The 21391-nt window shown below is 46.1% G+C and overlaps 1 protein-coding gene across 3 annotated transcripts in view; it reads left to right on the forward strand.

The window, feature by feature from the left end:
• Nucleotides 1-21391, forward strand: part of Gint3 (GDI interacting protein 3) — a 213216-nt gene that overhangs the window by 170658 nt on the left and 21167 nt on the right. For all 3 annotated transcript variants that reach the window (XM_037424316.2, XM_037424315.2, XM_075896513.1), the window contains one exon: nucleotides 5075-5204. In XM_037424316.2, coding sequence (XP_037280213.1) covers nucleotides 5075-5204 — 130 coding nt within the window. The remainder of the gene's footprint in view (nucleotides 1-5074; nucleotides 5205-21391) is intronic.

Here is a 21391-nt window from a genome sequence, read left to right on the forward strand (position 1 = left end):
CCAAACCAGATTTCAATGTCAACCCGAGCCTTTCGAAGGGCAAGCAAGACCAGCTCAAGTCTCTGCTCTTGCAATTCAAGGACTGCTTCTCGTCATCATCGCGAATTTGACAAACCCCATTTGCAAAACATCGCATCGCAACAGAAGAAAGTGCCCGATCAGTTTGACAAAGCCCGTACCGAGTTTTAATGCGTGAATGCGACGTCGTGAAGAAGCAAGTCACTTTTCACATGACAAAACAAGAGACAATCATCTGCATATAACCTTACATCAACAAAAGGAGGCACAACCGTTGCAATATAATTCACATAAATTAAAAAGAGTAGAGGTCCCAACACGGAGCCTTGTGGCACACCAGAGGATACGCGTAAAAGAGAAGAACGTGCGCCACTTATTTCAACAAACTGCAACCTATTGCGCAAGTACGCCTCAACCCATCTTACAATTGCGGGATCAATACCAAGTATTAACATTTTTTGAATAAGTTTCTGGTGACATACTCTATCAAAGGCCTTAGAGAAATCAATTGCTATGACATCGACTTGTTCTTTTGAGTTTATCGCTGTAGCGAAAGCATGAACAGATTCAAAAAGCTGAGTGACGGTTGAAAGGCCTTTTCTAAAACCGTGTTGCTTATTATAAAACAGATTATTGTTTTCTATATATTGAAATATATATTTTGAAATTATATGTTCTATTACTTTGCACGCCGTGCATGTGGTAGAAATTGGACGGTAATTACAAACCTTAAGGCGGTCACCAGCTTTGAAAATGGGCGCAACTCTTGCTAATAACCAATCAATCGGAACAGCGGCAGTACACAAAGATAAATTAAAAATTTTAACTAAGAAACTAGAAACCCAATCAGAGTAGCGCCTCATAAATTCGTTGGGAATCATATCCGGACCAGGTGATGGAATCATATCCGCTCCCGTGAGGTAGTCGGCGATGTCATGCGGTCGTTCACCCGTTGTGGGCATGACGCATTGATGTCGAAGCCCTGTAGATCCATCTGTCGGTACTGGCAAGAGCGGTATGTGTGTCTGGCCTCGCCGCAGTGGTAGCAGAGTAGGTGGTTGTTAGGGGCCCACCAAACGTCGGTTTTCCTCAGCGTGTTTTGCTGGCCCGCTGGCGAAGGATACAACGCCGGCGGTGGTGGTGGTGGCAGTGGCGTCTAGCAACGGAAGTGCGACGGGCCGGCGTTTTGGCATGGCCGTAGAGGAGGAGGCGTGACGGCGGGCTGCAGCAGCATAGTTCATGGCTTGTGACTCAGGCCGCTGGTTTGGGTGTCCGAAAAAATTGCTGGACTTCCTGGCATACAATGTCAGCGATCGGGTCAATGGGATGCTGTGAGGCCAGCAACAATTCACGCAGCTGTTCCCGTACGATCGCTCGTATCGTTTCTCGAAGGTCGTCAGAGCTGAGAGCACGAAGAACTGGATCGTCTTCCATCGTTTGCTTATTGTAATGGTGCATTCACATTTCCAGCGTCTTCTAGATTCATCTTGCTTCCAACAGGAACTCCTGGACAGTCTGCTAGGGGTTTCGGATAAGTCCAGCGAAGAGTCCTTGCTTGACCTCTCGCATGAGAAAACAAAACTTTTTTTCTTTTCGAGCATGTTGGAGTCAGAGAGGTAGAAAAGTCGCGTCATTTCTTTCACGAAGATTGTTACATTTTCGTTCGGGAGCTGCACCCTCGTTTCTAGCAGCGCCGTGGAAGAGATCCGATGTTTGAAGGGCAGACTCCCGATTCTTCAACCAGGTCCTAGCCGCGTCGACCAAATGAAAGTAGACGTGGCGCAGCTTGTCTTCTATGTCCCAATGGTTCAGGGCGGCCACCCGGTCATAGGTCTCCAGCCAGGTCTCCAGATCTTCAAACAATGACCCACGGAAAATCAGTGGTTTCCTTGGCTGCTGCATCATGATCGCGGGCTGTGGCGCAGCAGTTGTCATCATTGCCGCGGTTCATGTCATGGTCTTGATCGTCCGAGTCTTTTTCGGTAAAAGCCCGTACTCCGGTGCCAGGCATTGTTGACTGCGGCTAACTCGCTGCTCGTTGCTGGCGTCGGTGTCTTTTTCGCGGCGTGGGCTGGGTTCACGACTTGACGGGGGCGTCCGGTAGATGGAAGAAACAGCACCTCCACCAGATGTCACGGGGTCGTGACGTGGACGAATGGAGCACACTGCGAGTCAAATAATAAACTGTTTATTTAATAAACTGCCCAGTAAATATAATAAACTGCCCAGTAAATGGAAAGTCAGATTACAGTAGCAGTCTTGCACTGATAGCGGCGAACAAAACGTCGGCCGTTAATCAACTGATAAGCGGCGAAGCGTGTCGGCTTTTATACCCTTGCCATCGAATATTCTAGCATTATCACTAGCAGCGCTGTTGGTTCCTGAATAATCTGTGACATTCCCTAAGTGGGCGTAATATTAACAAGACGATCTATTAAAGCCTCGAAGCTTCTCAAATAGCGTAAGTGCGGTTTGCGCTGAACATAGTGTAACGGGCTGATAACAAAACTTGAGGAAAAGAACGTGGCAATATGTAATATGCCCATCACTAAAAAAATTCAGAACATCAGTAGCTTCTGTACAGAATTGTGCATTTGTACAAATTCAAAAAATTCAGGAGCAGGAGGATGAGAAAGAGAAAAATAAATATTGCATTCAGGAGGAGGTAGAAGGAGGTATAAATGTTTACAAAAATGGAAAGAAAACTAGAAGTTGCTTTTAAGGGAATTAACAACTACAGCAGACCCATATGCAGAAAAGGCGGAGACAAGTTGGTGTGCATCATCAAGTCAAACAACCTCGTCATAAGTAAGAGGGCACAAGGCACGTGCCAGGCCCTGAAATGCGACGTTCATGCGTGGGACTCCCAATAGTGCCCTGAAGCACCACGTTGACATACGAGATTGGTCGGAGAAAAGCTTGTGACACGTGTCCCAAGCTGTAATGAGAAATCTCGAAGGATGAGCTGTCACTGTGCGTTGGGGCTTCGAACTGCGAAGGTCAAGAAGGTCAGCATCGCTACTGTGACGGAAGCAGTAGACAAGCCCAGCGAAGAGGCTTGGGAAGTCACCGCCGATTTCTGGAGACTCCAGTGAGGCTGCTTGGACTTGCCGCAAACTTTCACCGCAGTATCCGGTGGGCCTACAGCCCCTTCGCTTCGATCCAAAACGCGTGCAGCCTGCACCACAGTCAAGACACCGTTGACAAGTTAGGCAGAGCCTAACTAAGCAAGAGAAGACGACGAAGACCGTAACCAACCGGCAATGAGGTCGAGTGGCTTGTTTGGCCAAAGAAAATGACGACTTTAGGAACTTGGGGAGGACGTCGACAACACCGTTGGCACGACAAGGGCACCGAGTCGACATGGCGAGGCGACAAACTAATAACGTTGCATTGTTGAGATGCCACATTGTACTATCGGCTAGGTCTAGAAATGGATTTAGACAGGGGTAAGTTCATTTTTGATTTAAATATGTACAAGCTGTTTTAGAGTAGTTTTCTGTACTTGCAAGCGTTTTTTTTTTTTTGATTTTTCTTACTTTTTTTCCATTTTTGTGTGTGATAAAGAGTGTTTGCTTTGCCATGCCGTCTCCTGTCTCTCTCAATCCAACCCTTCGCAAGCGCACCTGAGATAAATCGTGACAAACCTTAAAAAGACTGCCAAGACTGCCAGGGCTAGGCTGCAGGAGATAGTGGATATGATATGAAAATTTTAAAAAAAGCAACAAGGTGTTACGTGATAACTGTTCCTTACTTTTTCCTATCCGAATAAAAGTTTGAAACTTGTGTCATACTGCAAGTGGTTATCTATGCAAGTTTAAGAAACTATGATTGAAAGTTGTTTGGAAAGTACTAATTGCCATTGGAGCCATATTTTTGACATCTGCTCCAGTGGTGGTATCTTTTTTCAAATAATTCTAGTTATTTTAGGCATTTATCCTCCCCTGAACACATGTTAATTGGGTTTCAAACGGACAATGTTTTTCTTGAAAATTCGCACACATAGCCTTGAAAGACCTTGAGAACCCTTGAATTTTTGTTATGCAAAAGAGCACGAACTCTGTCATCTATTCAAGCAACCAATTACACAAGCTACACATGTTGTGTGAAATAATTTTTGCCGTGTCACGTGTTACTGCTGGCCATGTCAGAGTACACTTGTCTGCGTAGAGGATCAACGTCGCAGTACTGCCATCTACGTAGTGCAGTTTCGACGCCTACATCATGTCCTCACCCTTTGGGCACGCACCCACGATAGGAAGGGCAAGCAATGTTCATCTTGTAATTTCACCCATTTCTGCGGTGCATAGCATTACAAATTTTGGCAGACATGATCATGAATGCCCAGTGTATACATTGCACTCAAAATTTTCAAACCTGGTGAGGGGCTCTTTAAACAGCAGCATTTTGTTTATATGCCAAGATCAAGGCCCTATTGAAGTTTCCAAGCTTCTACAGCTTCTTCCTCTATTTTCTTGTGACCACGTTCTAGTGCACACTGCATGGAGATTGTTCGACCTTCCCGGCCCTTTTAGATTATACTCGCAAGCTCAAGTGTGCCTAGTAAAAAGTGAAGTTTATTTTGAAACCAATGCAACCTAAAGCAATAAGCCTGGGATCTTCAATAGCATCTGTCTAAATGCTGGTGCACCTCAGCACTGATCAGGTCATTTGACGACCGTCTGTGCTGGCATCGTTGCACTTCGAGTGTTATTCTAGGTACAGTTCCCGAGCGAAAATCCAGCCAATTGTTGTTTAATGCAAGCAGTCTGTCTGCTTAGCATCCCAATGCCCCCTCATCTGCCTCTTGTCTTTTATGGTGCCTTGGTTGGCTTCCACAGTGTCTGCATTGCTGGAGCATCACGGTGCTGGACACAGGACCTGAATATGTTTTGTGCCCTGCACTGGCATAGCAAGACTGTTAGTGGCCATGACATAGTGCACAGTGTCTGATGGTAGTGGAATGGGAAAATGCACTCACTCTCCACTGTCCTGTCTTGAGCGCATTGCATTGCTTCTCATTGAGTTAACCATCCCAATCAATTGGCAATTACAGACGTCGTGAAGTGGAAGTGCAGATGACGCTGCGGACCAAGGCCATGCGTGAGCGTGACGAGAGGCGAGAGCACTTGATGTACCGCTACACGCTTATTCGAATCCGGCTGCCTTCAGATCTTTTGTTACAGGTGAGTGTCGGTTGTGGACAGGGTATTTTGCATCATCCTGAATTTGTATAATCAAAAATAGGCAGTTTCTTTTGGTTAAACTTTTGTAGAAAGTAGCTGGAATCAGTAGAAAATACTTTAATTATGCTCTGTCTTAAATGCATAAAACTGGAGTGATTTCTTTACCAGCTCTTACAGATGCACAACCAGTGATCTTACTCCTGCACCAACTACGCCGAAATGCACCAATTAAGATTTACTGCGTCATCCTGATAATATCGACAGAAAGTACGCCAAAGTCAGATTTGGAAGCGTCGATCCCAGGCAAAAGCCACGCTGGCACGTCAAAACATGTGCACGTTGTCCTTGAGACTATCATAGTCACAATCACGAACCTAAATTTATTCCACTGAATAAACAGCATTTTACGATGCTATTTGGTGCCAATGCAACTTCTGTTGTGCAAGTCTGCTTAATACCGAAACACCCTCTCCACAATAGCTTATAACGTCTGGTACAATCGGCAGCATGAAACTATGGCGGTGATTCATCAGCAGACGTCGTCTATTTCAGGAATGCTGCTGATAGCTCGTTTGAATAGTTGTGGGTCATGTAATTGAAGCAATTTTCGCTAATAATTGCACATGTGCCGCCAGAATATCAGTCTCGTCTACTCCTGGAGATCGCGATTCAATTTTTCGTGCTTCACATCCACAGAACAACTGAATGGTGGAAAGGAGTTGACACTCTTCGTCAAGTTTGCTTAATGTACAAATCTATATCCAGAAAAGTTTTATTTTCGCAATTTGTAATAGCTGTGCAATTGCTGTGTGGCAAATAATCGCATTTTTAATAGCATTTTTAATCGAATTTTTAATTGCATTCGTAATTGCTGTGTGGTAAATTCCTCTAAAAAAACATACCTTTCGAGGTTGTGAGTGCTAGGGTTCGAGTTCAAATTTTTCACGCCCTCTCTTTAAAAAATGTCATCTTATTAATAAAAGAATGCATCCTGACCGGAGCAGCCGCAATTCAGCTTTAATGCGCGGAGCTTTCCGTAGTAGACCCATCGCTGATAGGCCTGGTGTGGGAAGGCCCACTGTGAAACAGCTACGCCGTGTTGCACGTTCACCTCTTTGCTCTCAAGGGTCAATAGCTGATGGTTAAAAAATAAACACCATGGTATCGTATTGCTTGCTTCACACTGCTTTGCTCGTTTGTTTTTGGGGGTGCTGCATGCATGACTCGAAGAGCGCAGTCGCTGGCATTCGCAATTTCTGGGCATCATGAGATTGCTCGTAAACATTCTGTGCTATTCTGTTTCGCGTTTAGGTAACTGACAAGACGAAAACCGCATTGGCATCTGGATTACCCATAGTCTCTTTAAGCAGGTCCTATTGAGTTACACGATATTGGGTCCAAAAGACGCAATTTGACATCATCTGCAAGGGACACTAGTGGTTGGGTTGCCATTTCGAAGGTCCACGCACTCGTCACATGTGCTAAAGACTTCCTGCATGTGCTGTATGTGCTGTGTTCGATACCCATACGGTAACGTGGATGTCTAGAGATCTCCGGAACACCTCTTGCATGTCCATGCATGCCCATGCACGTACAGCACGAACGATGCGTACGAATAGACCTCCGATTAACGCGACGATGGTGCGGCATCCTTGTGATCATGGCTCCGTGCATACTCCTATATGGCCACTACAGGAAGTGAAACACTTTTCGAACAGTCTGTTTGCGTTGAGAGTACAACACGTAAAAGTGTTGTATGAACCATCTGTAATGCTCGTGGAAATGGCGCGCATGCCAGCGATCACACCATTAAAGTCAAAGTTTGCAGTTACTTTTCCAAAAAATTAATTATCTTTGCATTGCGTGAATTAGAGAGCTCTACTGATTATTGACTGCATAAGATTTGCAATGAATTGAACCATTTCTAGCTCTTCACAAGAGCCCCCAAAAAATAATGTTTTTGAAAATAAATGCCACTTGCTTCTCCAGTGTACTCTGGGATGTGAAGTTAGATGCTCCGGAGTGTTCCCAGATTTAAAATTACCTTCTCCAAAGTGCTCCAAAAGGCAAAATTCTGCTGCTCCAAAGTGCTCTAAGATGAAAGTTTTGCTGCTCCAAAGTGCCCCAAAATGAAAATTTTTCTGCTCCTAAAATTGCTCCGAATCAGAAGACCTTGATAGCATCACTGCATTTGTTATTCAACTTAACTGCATAGCTCTCCTAAAGTAATGAGGTACATGCACACTGGCGGGAAGGATGTCGGCGCCTCCGCTCGGCAGCCAGGGGCACGCTGCCGACATTTGCGGTGCTGCAAGAAAAGTGAGACAAAAATGGACATGTTGAGGTGCGCGTGCCCACCTGCTAGCTGCCAGCTCGCAGCTTGTCTTCTTCGCATCAGACGGAGAAAGAAAATGGCATGGGTGAGGAGGCGACGCCGATGTGAGAAGGAAGGAAGGAAAAGCAGGCGCTCATTGGTGGTTTGCTTGCGCTGGAGCTGGCAGCAGCGAGCAATTCGGTCAGCGGCAGAAGTTTTAGGCACTCAGCGGGAGAGAGAGAGAAAAGCAGCGTCTCACGAGCAGTGAGCGGCGCGCGGCAGAGCGTCACGCCGCCATTGTGTTCGTACCCTTATGCAGCAATTTGTGAGAAAAAGGGCACCGCGAGTGCTGGGTGGAACACGCAGAAAGCGACAGCGCTGGAAAGAATGCCCTTACGGCGGCACGGCATCTCGAACTGGAAGTCGATGCAGACGGGCGCCGTAGCCTATAAGCCTTCGCGTGAGCTAGGATTTTGCCATCCATATCCAATTCAGCCTCCCCTTATTGGCTGGAGCTGGAGAAGAGCGCGTCTAATGTTTCCGATCTTTCTTCCGCAACGTCGTTTTGATGCCACGCAGGTTTTACAACTCGCGATACAAATGAGAAGATAAAATGCGTTCCGCCCAAAAAAATGCTGCCCCAGTAATTTCGCTTTTGGATGCACATCTGTGAGGCTGTGCATGAACTGTAATCATGTTAGCTCTTGAATTAAGTTAAACGCGGCTGCTCGCCTGACGCCCCTGAATTGTCTGTACGCATTCTTTGCATCGCTCTTTAAATGTCTCGACACGTTTACAGTAATGAGAAACCTGCGTCAATTGTGGAAACCTGCGCCAACCAGAAATTACTGCGGCATACTGCTCTAGAACAGTCTTCTTTTGTCTAATTTTCGCCATTGCTGTTCCACAAGGTAGTTTTAGAACCAAAAATTATGTTGACAGCACATATTGTGAGCCGATATTACGTGATGGTCGCCATCTTGTACACTTGCGCTGTCGCATTTGCATACAGTTGCGCTGCTGCAACACTACAGAATTAGCTGATCAATTATTTTGACTTCAGCAGCATTGCAGTGAAGTCAAAACCATTGGCAAAGAACGAAGGCAACGTGGTCAGAGCGCCGGTTGGCAGAGCAGACAACGCTTTCGGCCGCTTTGAACGCGCACCCCGACACCTTGAGTAGTTTTTCAGATTCAAGGTGCTGCTGTTGTAAAGAAACGACTACGTCTGAGCGCTCTGGCTTTCATGCCCTCAAACTAGACTGTGTTGTTTGTTGCAAATAACTGTAATCATCATTAAATATGCTGAAGAAGAAGGAAAGCGGCTTACACACTTGCTAGGTTCTTGGATGTGATAATATGTACGCAAAAGTCACCAGACGTTTGCTCATTGCTCGATGCTACTTCAGGATTTTGATTTTTGTGATACTGTTACTGAGTTTGGCCTTTGTTAACATGTTTGTGCCCTCACTCACCATGATTACAGGGCTGGAATTTTACACCTGAAGCATACTTCGTGAATTTATTAAGGGGGGACATGCCTATCAAAACGAACTTTCTTGTTTCTGGTTGGATGTTGATGAAAATTGGCATAGACGTAAAAATGGCCTCAGAGTGCTTCCATAAAAGTTTCGAGGTGATAACACAAGAAGTTAATAAGATACGAATTATTTCTTCATTGAACCTCGTGGAGGGGCTGGTAGATTTATCAAATGATAAAGATAGTTGGTAATTACTGAATGCACAGTCAGATGTATGCTGAAAAGGGCTGCATTTTCAAAATACGGTAATTTTCTAGCAACACTAAATTTTGCAGTTCACATTTTCTTCAAGGGCACTGCAATGAGCACACTTACACTACAAACAAGAAACCCTACGAAAAATTCTTGAGGGAGTAAAATGAAAAAATAACATTGCAGCCCCGTGAAGCACAGTTCAAGGAGCGTTGCAAAACAAACGGAATCAATATATGTGCAGTGGTTGCCGAGATATCTGCTCCACGAGCTGAGCATAATGCCAAAAAAACAGTATTGTGAAAACTGCGTTTGAAGTTTTGCTTTCTCTTCACGTCTCTAAAAAACCTAAAAATTGTGATATTAGGTTTGTCTTGTGATATTTGACTTCTCGGGCATCTGGCCTTTACCCAAGTGCCTTTGTTGCCTATATTTTTTTTCATAATCTTTTTTTTTCTACAAAGAACAAGTGTGGATTTCAAACCAAGTTTTCTGTATGAAGGAGTGGTGTGATAGTAGGCATTACGGAATAGGTTGTAATTGAATAAGGCAGATACTGAAATAGTTGGACATTTCTTTGTATTCAAGCTGTCATTAGTTTATTTAGGTACTTCTTCATTACAAACAAGAGAGAGGTTTATTGCATAAGACAAGAGGCTCCCACCATGACAGCCTATGCCTTCTTTCCAAATGACTAACAGTTATGGGCAGAAAGCTGGGGGCACAGAAATTTGTTAGCACTTTATTTAATGACGTAAGTCAGGCATATAAAGACTCAAGCCCTGCTTCATACATGCTCTTTTGCCACTCTAGCCGTGAAACGCATCATCATACGGCCGTTCGCGGGAACGCTAATCTATGAGGCTTTCATTGTCAAAGAACATTCAGAGATGCTCGCGGCGATACCAAGCAAGGCTCCAAGCACGTCTAAATTGTATCACAAAAGCTTAATGACAGCCCACCATATGACCGCGAAATGTGCGGCTGCATGTACAGCGCAGCCGGCATGTGATGCACTTGTCAGCGGCGTTCGGTGACTATGTGCGAAAGGTGTACCTATGATGACAAAAAAAACTGGCGCGCACTGGGCTTTTTATCGTATTTCTTTAATGTCGACACACGAAACTGCTAGCCGCTTTTCCTAGCAATCCTTGCTAGTGGACGTGGACGGGGGGTGTTGATGAGCTTGACAGTGGGGTCTGCTGCCGATGTGTAAAGTGCCCGTTAGTGGTTCCTAGGAGCTAGCAAATGATGTGCTTTGCTGCTTACAAAGAAGCACGTCGCCATGAGTGCGCTAGCGCGTCGTTCTTGCCCGCAAAGTTCGTCTCGCCATCAGCGGAGTTTGACCTAACGACAACTTCGATGACGCACTGCGCCCGTTGACTGCGCACCTGCTCGTATAATCTGATCGAGCATCTGCTTACAGCTCCTAAGTAAGGCGTAATTATATAATGTGATTTCCGAGGCATGAACACGCCACGAATTAGCGATTTTTGACAGCCATGCCCTGAGGACGCACAAGCCCACGTCGATCTCCCAGAGCGAGCATCGGGCCAATGGCGTGGCGAGCGGGGGCAACATGGCAGCCATGGCCAATCAGGGGCCTCGAAACGACCTTCAAGCATTTGCTTTTTGTGTGCTTGTTTTTAAAGGAAGGAGCCAGCTGAGGTGGGAAATTTAAACATCGAGAAACGCTCTTTACGATGAGCCCAAGACGGCTCCCAGCCGCGCCCTCACAAAGCTATGATGTTTTGAAAATCGATGTTATCTCGCCATTTCCAGAAAAACTTCTGCTAGCTAGGAGGGTGAAACGAATTTTTCGAAGCACTTCTGCACAGTTTTCAGTGTAGATATTTTGGAATCTTCTGGAAAAATGTCCCAGATACTGAAAACTTGATTTTAAAAAATCAATTTTTTGTCATTTCTTACGATACTAAAGTCCCCCTCCCCCCTTAAGGCGAGAGCCTTAGATACCTCCTTAAAAACTCCATCCATCTGACACAATTCAATCCCAAAGGCCATCTTATTTTTCCTCTCAGTCGAAGTAGAGATCCTACCCCGCCGCCAGTCCACGAGTGTCCATGAGCAGGTCTCCCCGAGCGGTTGGCGGATCACGTGGAATCACGTGACGTTTTAATGATGTCACAGTTTTTGGCGATGTCTGACTTCATATATGTTGTCGTCATCATGTGACAACTTTTCCGACCACTTGACGCCACCAACGTGGAACGTTAATGGTGCATTCAGACGACAGACCAAATCCGGATGTGGCGGAAAGTACGGCGCGTCACGTGACCTCACATCAGCGATTCCCCTCGTCCACGACTCGTCCTCATAGCTCGCGGACGGATGAACCCAACCTGTTTCTCACATCGAGATTCTGGCGGGAGAAAGCCGATACTTCAGCGAATCAGCTCGGGGTTTCTGGCAATCAGTACACTTTTCGTCTGCTCGCGGCATAACCTCCATGGCTCGCGGACAGCTGCACGACTGGTCGGCATCATCTGCGCTTGAGCATGGTTTACTTAGTTTCCGGGGGCTTTGTTCTCAGGTGATTCAATATGCAGAAATTACTGTTAGTGGTTCGGGAAATGTCACCGCCATCGTTTGACACGCGAGATTCTTAGCCGTCATGGTGGTGAAATCTTTTAACTTCTGCAACCGCAACGTGCCGCATCTAAAAAAGGATGGGAGACGCGTTCAGAAGCTCTACACGTGGGGAACAATGTAGTTGAAAGAACATTCTGCCAGCAACTCCTCTTTCTTCTGAAAAAATAACACTCCTCGTTCATTTGCCACAACGCGACAGACATCGCAGTCAAGCGTCGCTTCTTGCGGGCATCCATACTGAATACTCTCAAACCGGTCGGCTTTCAGCGGGCGCAGGTGAGCGCTGAACCTGCTGTCGAGGGTAATCCGGCTGTTTTCTCCTAGGACACCGTCCGTCGTGTGGATGCGCCTGCAGGTGGATCATCCGTGGATTAGCCGTCCACGTGCACGACAAATCCATATTCGGTCCGTCGTCTGAATGCACCATAAGGGTCGTTTCACGTTTCATGAGGCATCTAAGGCTTTCACCTAAAAATGAAGATTTACTGTTGTTGACGGAGGCGTCAACATTTGTGGTCTAAAAGACATAGCGTAATGACATTATCATGACATCACCAGAATGTGTGAGGTCATGATGGCGGTCGTCATCGTCACTTTGCACTGCCTCAGTGATTGGCCCATGGAGCTCAAACAAGGATGCCTCTGCTCATAGAATCAGTTCAAAGCCACATTAGGTGCCGAAAACTGTTGCAGGGCTAATAAGCTCTACGAAAAGAAGGAGACTGCCCTGGCTTTGAAGTCGTCTTGGGTGTGAACGCATGAGGAATCTATACTTTCTTAATTGCACACATCTTGTGTAGTGTTTCATTTCATTTCATTTCATTTATTTACTCTCAAGGCCGAAGCATTACAGAGAGGAGCGGGTATACATCGTACAGAAAATCAGGAAATACAGCAAATCAAAATTATATGCGCACAATGGCGGTCTGAAAACCATAAAAGAAAAGAAAGACTGCATGATGTGAAGAAGAGGCAGGGTGGTTGTAACAACAATGTTCAACATGGTTGCGTCTTTGAATGACACGCACACACAAAAAACTAAAAAGAGAAAACACAGTGTGACTTAAGTGGCGAATTTACGCGAAATGGTTAGAGAAGGCGTTTTTAAACAAAGTGAGGTCAGTGATAGCAGCGATAGAGGCGGGAAGGTGGTTCCACTCATTTGCAGTTTTCGGGATGAATGATTCAAAATATAAATTCGTGCGGGCGCTAGGAACGCCCACTTTAAACTGATGATCGTTGCGTGAGGAAACGTACGATGGGGGCTGGAAAAGAGTGTTGCTAAAAGACTGAATACAATGAACGATCTTATGAAACAGGCAAAGGCGAGATATTTTACGCCGCAGTGAGAGAGTGGGTAAGTGAAGACTGGCTTTCATCGAGGTAACACTGGACGTGCGATGGTAGTTTGACATGACAAAACGTGCCGAGCGATTTTGAACCGCCTCGATGCTGTCAGCGAGGTAATTGGTATGTGGATCCCAGACTGATGACGCGTACTCGAGTTTGGGTCGGACTAATGTTTGATAAAGCAGAAGTTTAAGGTTAGTCGGAGCCAAAGAAAAGTTTCTGCGCAGATAACCTAACGTGCGATTCGCATTGTTTGTAATATAATCGACATGCGTGTTCCAAGAGAGATTGTTAGAGATATATACTCCTAGGTACTTGTAGGACGAAACCAGATCGAGATTGCTGTGGTTAAGTGTGTAGTCGCACGGTACATTATGAGAAATACAACGGGAAATTCGCATAGCCTTGCATTTAGTAATGTTTAGCTTCATTAACCATGCGTCGCACCATGATGAAATGTGATCCAGGTCTGCTTGAAGGGCAAGATTATCTGCGTTGGTCCGGATTTCACGGTAAATTACACAGTCATCGGCAAATAGTTTGATGGATGATGAAATGTCTTTAGGTAAGTCGTTGATGTAGATAAGAAATAGTAGGGGACCAAGAACTGAACCTTGCGGAACGCCGGACGTTACAGGGCTAGTCGGGGAACAATGGTCGTTAGCAGTTACAAACTGGGTGCGGTTATATAAGAAACATTCAATCCACTTTAAGACGTTAGCATCAATATTTAGCGCGTTTAGTTTCAGAAGAAGTAACTTGTGGCAGACGGTATCAAAGGCTTTTGAAAAATCTATGAAGACACAATCAACAGTAGATGAACGATCAGCAGCAGAGAATAAATCGTTAGTGAAGGCCAGAAGCTGTGTCTCACATGAATAATATTTCCTAAACCCGTGTTGGTGAATGCTAAAGAAGGCATTACTTTCAAGATGACTCACGACGTGGGTGTAAATTACATGTTCGAGAAGTTTGCATGGTACACTGGTTAGAGAAATGGGGCGATAGTTCCCGGGACTATGAGCGTTTCCTGATTTAAACAAGGGAGCCACCTTCCCCACCTTCCAGTCCTCTGGGAGAACACCTTCTTCTAATGACTGATCAAAAAGTCTCGACAGAATAATTGAGGAATGAACGTCAGTGTTTTTCAAAAATTTAGAAGAAATGCCATCGACGCCTGGTGACGACGAAATTTTTAAATTTTGGATCAACTTGCGTATGCCGGCCCGGTCAACGTGTACAGAATTCATCACAATGAAATCGCGAGCTTGAACACCTGGAAGGACGGCAGGAGTAGTGTTCGTAAAGAATGAAGAAAATGCATGGTTAAGGGTGATACAAACGTTCTCACTGGAAATTACTTCGTCCGTGTCAGTGGTAAGTTCAATCTGTTTCCTATCGCCCCCATTAACGACCTGCCAAAATTTGTGGGGATTGTTTTGCAGAATTAACGGTAGCGTTTGCTGAAGAAAGGACTCTTTTGCCGCGGATAAAGCACGCCCGTATTCATCGGCTACCTTTTTGTAAACCTCCCATCTTTCAGATAAATTAGAACGCTTGGCTTGGCGGTAAACGCGCTTCTTTTTATTGGACAGGCGTTTCAATGTTGGCGTTTATTTTGTTGTTTACTGCAGAGTTACCATCAATGGAATCTGCTTGGTATTCACCATAAACCTTGAAGCTTCACTTTTGGCTTCGCGCATCTTATTTTTTGTTTTTGTTTTTTCCCTCTGTCAAGGCAAAGAGTGCTAGTTGTAGTTTTATGATTATCGATACAAAAGTGACACTCGCCAACAGTTCTTTTCACATTTCCAACTGATGTAAGCCTTGCTGCAGCCTTCCATACCTTTCCCAGACTAAATGAGGCTTCCATCATTGCTTTTAATGTCATTTTCACCATTAAAAGCCTTGCACAGCATCACTTATCAACGTTTTATGGCATATACATATTGTGTCCAGATACTGAGGGCTTATTGGCACCATAAGAATGTTCATGCTGCGGAAGTTTCTCTTCTGAATATTGAGGTGACGATTCCTTCAGATGTTTTGTCCGTGCCCCTTTTGGAAAAGGTGACAGGAATGGCTGTATGTTTTCGGCAGCTTGGAGATGCATCTTCACACAAACTAGAAGTTGCTAAATTAGCATAACTATAAACTGTAATAAAACAAGAGATCACAGGAGCTCAAACAGCAAAATAGAATAGTGTTGTGTAAATGATGCACACTAACACTCATTCTGTTATATATTTCTTTGCAATATTAACTAGTCACCACCTTTTGTGCAGTACCTGCCACAATGGTCTAGTGGCTAAGGTACTCGGCTGCTGACCCGGAGGTCGCGGGATTGAATCCAGGCTGTGGCCTCTGCATTTTCGATGGAGGCAAAAATGCTGTAGGCTCGTGTGCTCAGATTTGGGTGCACGTTAAAAAAACCCAGGGGCTCAAAATTTCCGAAGCCCTCCACTACGGCATCTCTCATAATTATATGGTGGTTTTGGGACATTAAACTCCACATATGAATCATATCAATCTTTTGTGCAGTCGAGTCCCAAATTCTTGAGTTAACTTCCAACTTACAGTCGTCAAAACAGGAACTACATAGAGACAGCATGTTTTATGCTGTTTGAAAACAAATACTGCATGCAAAGTGAAATGTGCAGAGTATTTTCGCATTATTTAGTCCCACGCTGCATCGTATTTATGCATTATCTGCACCTGACAGCACTCGCTTGATGTCCCCTCTATGGACATGCTGGTAGCTGCTTTTACTACTCTCATCGCCCCAAATGCGAAGTTTTGAAACAGGCAATAAGTAATCAAATGTATAAAGTATAGTGGGGCTCGAACGCATTTACGGTGGTCGGATTTAGACATTATCATGCGCGAAGTGACACTGTCTTGCACTGAGTATCGCGCGAAAGCATATGACGAGTGATAGTACCCAACTAATAGTGAAGCTGTGCGCTCATGCTGACAAACAAGCGAGGGAAGCTTCTAGAAAAAATTTGATCAACAGAGCGCAGGGGACTCCTAAAAGTAATGTTTCTAATTCAATGGACTTTTTTCAAGTATGTCAACATTTTCTCGGGTGATTAATATTGCCACTTGGCCGCTAGGTACCGTGAGCACAAGCCATAGCTGCCTTCTAGAATGGAAGACGATTTTCTGGGGCAGCGCGCGCTCTGGCTAATTGTTGTTCATTATTGAAGCAGCTATCTTGCCAGTTCTTAGTTCGTTTCACTGTTAGCTCAGTTCTTCCAAGTTGAAGACTTTTTGTAGCACAGGACAACTGGTGGAGCTGCTGGGTAACCTCCAGTCGATGTTCCAAACGCCTCCAGGTAGCCCTGTGCCTGCAGTGACAACATCTGCTCGCCGCTCAAGCCGAAGACTCCGAGGACTACTTCCTGAGCGTGGACCTCTTTCCGAGATGACGTCTGTCACATCCCCGAACGCACCGAAAGGCGCTGCAGCCACACTTCATACGCTGTGGAAGCCAAGTGTGCCGAAGGTGTTTCATGGACGATGTTGAAGACTGGCTGGCTCAGTTTGAACAAGTCTCCGATTACAATGATTGGACCGACTTCAACAAGCTGAGGAACGTGTATTTCAGCTTGGAGGACGGCGCTCGTACTTGGTACAAAAACTGTTTGCCTTTTTCCTCCTTGAGCGTTTTTCGTCGATACTTGCTGGCAAGTTGGGCCAATCCCGATCGCCGTGAATGAGCCGAGCGAGCCGCTCAGTCGTGCCTCCAAATTCCGAATGAAAGTGTCATGATGTACGTCTAAGACATGATAAGCCTCTTTCGTCGAGCCGACCCTGACATGGCGGAGGAAAAGAAGGTCTGTCATTTAATGCGAGGAGTGAAAGAGCAGCTTTTCGCTGGCCTCGTTTGCTGTCCCCCAAGAACGTGGCGAAATTTTTGACCGAAGCCACAATCATGAAACAAGTGCTGCAACAGCGCTCTACTGTGCACAACTGGCAAGTGAGTGTCGCTTCGTCAGTAGGTCAGATCGGAGGTGCAGGAAGCAGCATCAACATTGAGTCTCTCTGGGACCTCATTCGATCGGTGGTGCGCGACGAACTACCAAAGATCCAGTGCCAGTCCCAACCTACTGCAGGGTCGATTTGCAGCCTCGTCAGAAACGAAGTACGACAGGCTCTCCAAGTGCCGTCTTCCAGTCATGTCCGGCCTGTCTCGACAGAGCCACATCGTGCATCATTTCATTTCATTTCATTTCATTTATTTTCTCTCAATGCACAAGGCGTTACAGAGAGGAGTGGTGAAAAAAAAAAAAAAACAAACTGTACAAACAAATGGAGCGTGTTTAAAAAGGGTATGCGTTTATGGTATTCTTGAAGTTGGTCGGGTCAGTGATGGATGCGATGGAAGCGGGAAGGTGATTCCAGTCCGTGCTTGTTTTGGGCACGAATGAATTAAAATGGAGAAGCATCATACGCAGAAGCTGTCAGTCGATATATACCTGCTTCCCCGCCCTTCATCGATTCTATGCCTCAGGATACACTTCCTTCGCTGCAGCCGATTCAGCACTTGGAAAATCCACAGCTGCTTACCAGAAAATCTGACGTATGGCGCACACCGGACAGACGACCACTGTGTCGCCACTGTGGTGAAGCTGGAAATGTGTACCGGGAATGTCCCTATCGTCGCCTCGGACTACAGGGTTTTGCCGTCGACTCGCCACGGCCAAGATTAGGCGAAAGACCAAAAGCTATTGAAGATTACCTCTCACAACAGCACATGCCACTGCGGCGGCAGTCGCGGTCCCCATCCTCAAGGCGATCTCCTCCAAATTTTTGGAGCCTCCCAGGGGCGGCAGCGACCTTCGGCGAACTAACGACAGCGACCTTCGGGAGCGAGGCCGTTGACACTCGACGCAAGCAAGGCCTCCCACCGACGCAAGCACAGACCTGGAGCGATCTCCCGATGGCAGCAACGAAAGCCAGAAGCAGATTTTATTTGTTTATACATGTTGTAGTCGACGGTCACCACGACGTTAGTGCATTATTAGACACAGGTGCGGACTATTCGATCATGAGCGGGAAACTAGCAGCACACATAAGGAAGGTTGTTATGCCTTGGTACGAAGCACAAATTCGTACTGCCGGCGGGCACGTAGACACCCAATTCGGTATGTGCACTATCAGAGTGAGCATTCGAGGAGAAACGTTTCTCACCAGCTGCCTCGTACTTCGTGACTGTTCCTGAGACCTAATCCTGAGAGTCGACTTTTTGCGGGAGCACGGCGCTATTATCGATCTTTGAGAGCGTACCGTGACGTTTTTGACAGCTGGATCCTCCGACAAATCTGACGACATCCGTGACAGTACGTTTCGCATTTCCGCCGACGGCATTGGGTTGCCTCCGCGTTCAAGCATCCTAGTTGATGTGGTGTCCGACAAGTTAAGGGATGGTGAGGTTGTCGCCGAAGGCAACTTGGCGCTTTTGTTCGCGCTAGGTGTCTGCGCTGCACGCAGCCCCGCTACGCTTTATGAGGGACAGTCTGCCTTACTTGTGACTAATATCAGTAATGAGTACCGGCACCTGTTTCGTAACACCGCCATTGCTTTCGCCTACCCTATCACAGGCATTTCTGTATGCTTCGCACGTACATCAGCCGACGACAAGCTTCGACCTACACCAAGCGACGTGACTTCACTACTTGCAAAAGTTGATGTCAACTCGACCCTCTCGGAACAACAATAGACCGAGCTACATGAACTGCTATATCAATTTAAAGAGTGCTTCTCGTCCACCTCGAAGGTTCATCAGATACCGATCACCAAACACCAAATAATTACGTATACCGATGCCTCGCACATAAAACAACACCCTTACCGCGTTTTGGCAAAGGAACGTGACGTGATAAATGCTCAACTCAAAGAGATGTTGCAAGATGACGTTATACAACTTTCAAAGAGTGCCTGGTCATCTCCGGTCGTGCTGGTGAAGAAAAAAAGATGGATCACTGCGCTTCTGCGTAGACTACAAGAAACCTAACAGCGTGCCTAAAAAAGACGTCTATTCGCTGCCCCACATCGACAATTTCCTGGACAGACTGCGGCGGGCCAAGTATTTTTCATCGATGGACTTGAAAAGTTGCTACTGGCAGATCGAAGTTGATGCAGGTAATCGTGAAAAAACCGCCTTCGTTACACCGGATGGCCTATATGAATTCAAAGTGCTTCCCCTCGGCCTCTGTTCTGCTCCTGCAACATTTCAGAGAATGATGAACTGTGTCCTTACCAGTCTAGAGTGGCACATGTTCCTAGTTCATCTGGATGATGTCATGTTTTCTGCGACATTTGAGGAGCACTTGAAGCATCTGCAGATTGTGCTGGAGCCGCTCTGCTCTGCTAACCTGACACTGAAGCCAGAAAAATGATACTTCGGTTACAAGGAACTCAAGTTTCTAGGCTATGTTGTCCGTGCGGATGGTATTCGACCAGACCCTGACAAAAGTACCGCCGGGGCCTCGTTTCCTGTTCCACAAGATAAGAATGCAGTACGTCGCTTTCTAGGGCTCTGCACATACTATCGCCGCTTTATAGCCATTTTCTTTAGGATTGCTGAACCGCTCACTCGGCTCACTTGTGAAGATGTTCCATTCGTCTGGGAGGAAGAAGAGGACGCAAGTTTCTCTAAACTACGGGAGCGTTTGCAGACACCACCAGTCCTCGCTCACTTTGACCAAGACGCTGATACTCCACTACGCTGAGGTCAGCTACTCCACTACAGAGAAAGAGTGCCTCGCTGTTGTATGGGCCATGATGAAATCTAGGCCTTATCTTTACAGATGCCATTAAAGGTAGTGACCGACCATCATTCGTTGTGCTGTTTAACCAACCTACGCGACTCGTGTGGGCGACTGGCACAATGGAGTCTTCGTCTGCGGAAATACGATTTCACGATCGCCTGCAAATCGGGTCGCAAGCACGAAGATGCTTATTCATTATCTCGTGCACCCATCGAAGTTTGTGGCCATGACACCGAAGATGACGGTGGTTTCTTTGGGACCCTCACTACAACGGATCTGATTACACGACAGCGCGCGTACGACGAAATTTGCACAGTTATCGAAAACCTTGAAGGGCGCAACTCTTCCATCCATATTTCGATGTATTTCTCAAAGTCTGTCGTTGTTCTGTCTGCGAGATGGGGTCCTGTATAAGAAAAACTCCAACGGCAATGAGTGAACCTATCTTCTACTTGTGCCAACTGACATGCGTGACGACATTCTTCTCGCCTGCCACGATGAGCCCACATCTGGTCACTTAGGCTCCTCTTGAACTTTCGCTCTAGTTCGACTAGCGTACTACTGGCCCAAGTTTTTCGCATCGGTTAAGCGATACTTGAAAAGCTGCCAAGAATGTCAACGCTGCAAATCCCCGTCACCGAAGCCCACGGGGCTTCTTCAACCAATAGAACCACCTAGAGCGCCATTCGATCAAATAGGAATGGATTTACTGCGGCCCTTTCCGCTATCATCTGCCGGTAACAAGTGGATTGTAGTAGCCACCGACTATTTGACGAAGTACTCTGAAACAAAGGCACTATAACGCGCTACAGCTTCCGACGTCGCCCAGTTCTTTATGGACCAGATCGTTCTTCAACATGGCACCCCGTCGTGCGTAATCACAGACAGAGGAACAGCATTCACGGCCCAGCTCTTTCATGACGTATTTAAGCTCAGCTACACGAGCCATCACAAGACCACAGCATATAATCTGCAAAGCAACGGCTTGACAGAGCGACTCAACAAGACCATCGTTGACATGTTATCCATGTACGTAGATGTGCAGCATAAGACCTGGGACCAGGTGCTACTGTACGTCACATTCGCATGAAAGTGGGTGCAGGTTAGTGGGTACAATAGCCTATTTGCTAAAAAGACAAGTAACTACTACTTGGTGCAGCTGCCGAGCCCACAGTGCCTTTGTGAAATCATCCTTGAGTGCGCCCATACCACCTCCTCTCTACTGTTATTATTGTCCGGTGATGTCGAGACTAATCCTGGCCCAGAAATGCAAAAAATCCTCACCGAACTACAAAAAATTTCCGCTGGGCAAGCTACACTTCTCACTGAGGTACAAGAACTTAAAAACCAGCCATCGACAACCAACCAAATCATAACTGACCTAAGTAAACACATGACTGAAGT

The sequence above is a fragment of the Rhipicephalus microplus genome, chromosome 5, assembly GCF_043290135.1.
Source record: "Rhipicephalus microplus isolate Deutch F79 chromosome 5, USDA_Rmic, whole genome shotgun sequence".
Lineage (NCBI taxonomy): Eukaryota > Metazoa > Arthropoda > Arachnida > Ixodida > Ixodidae > Rhipicephalus > Rhipicephalus microplus.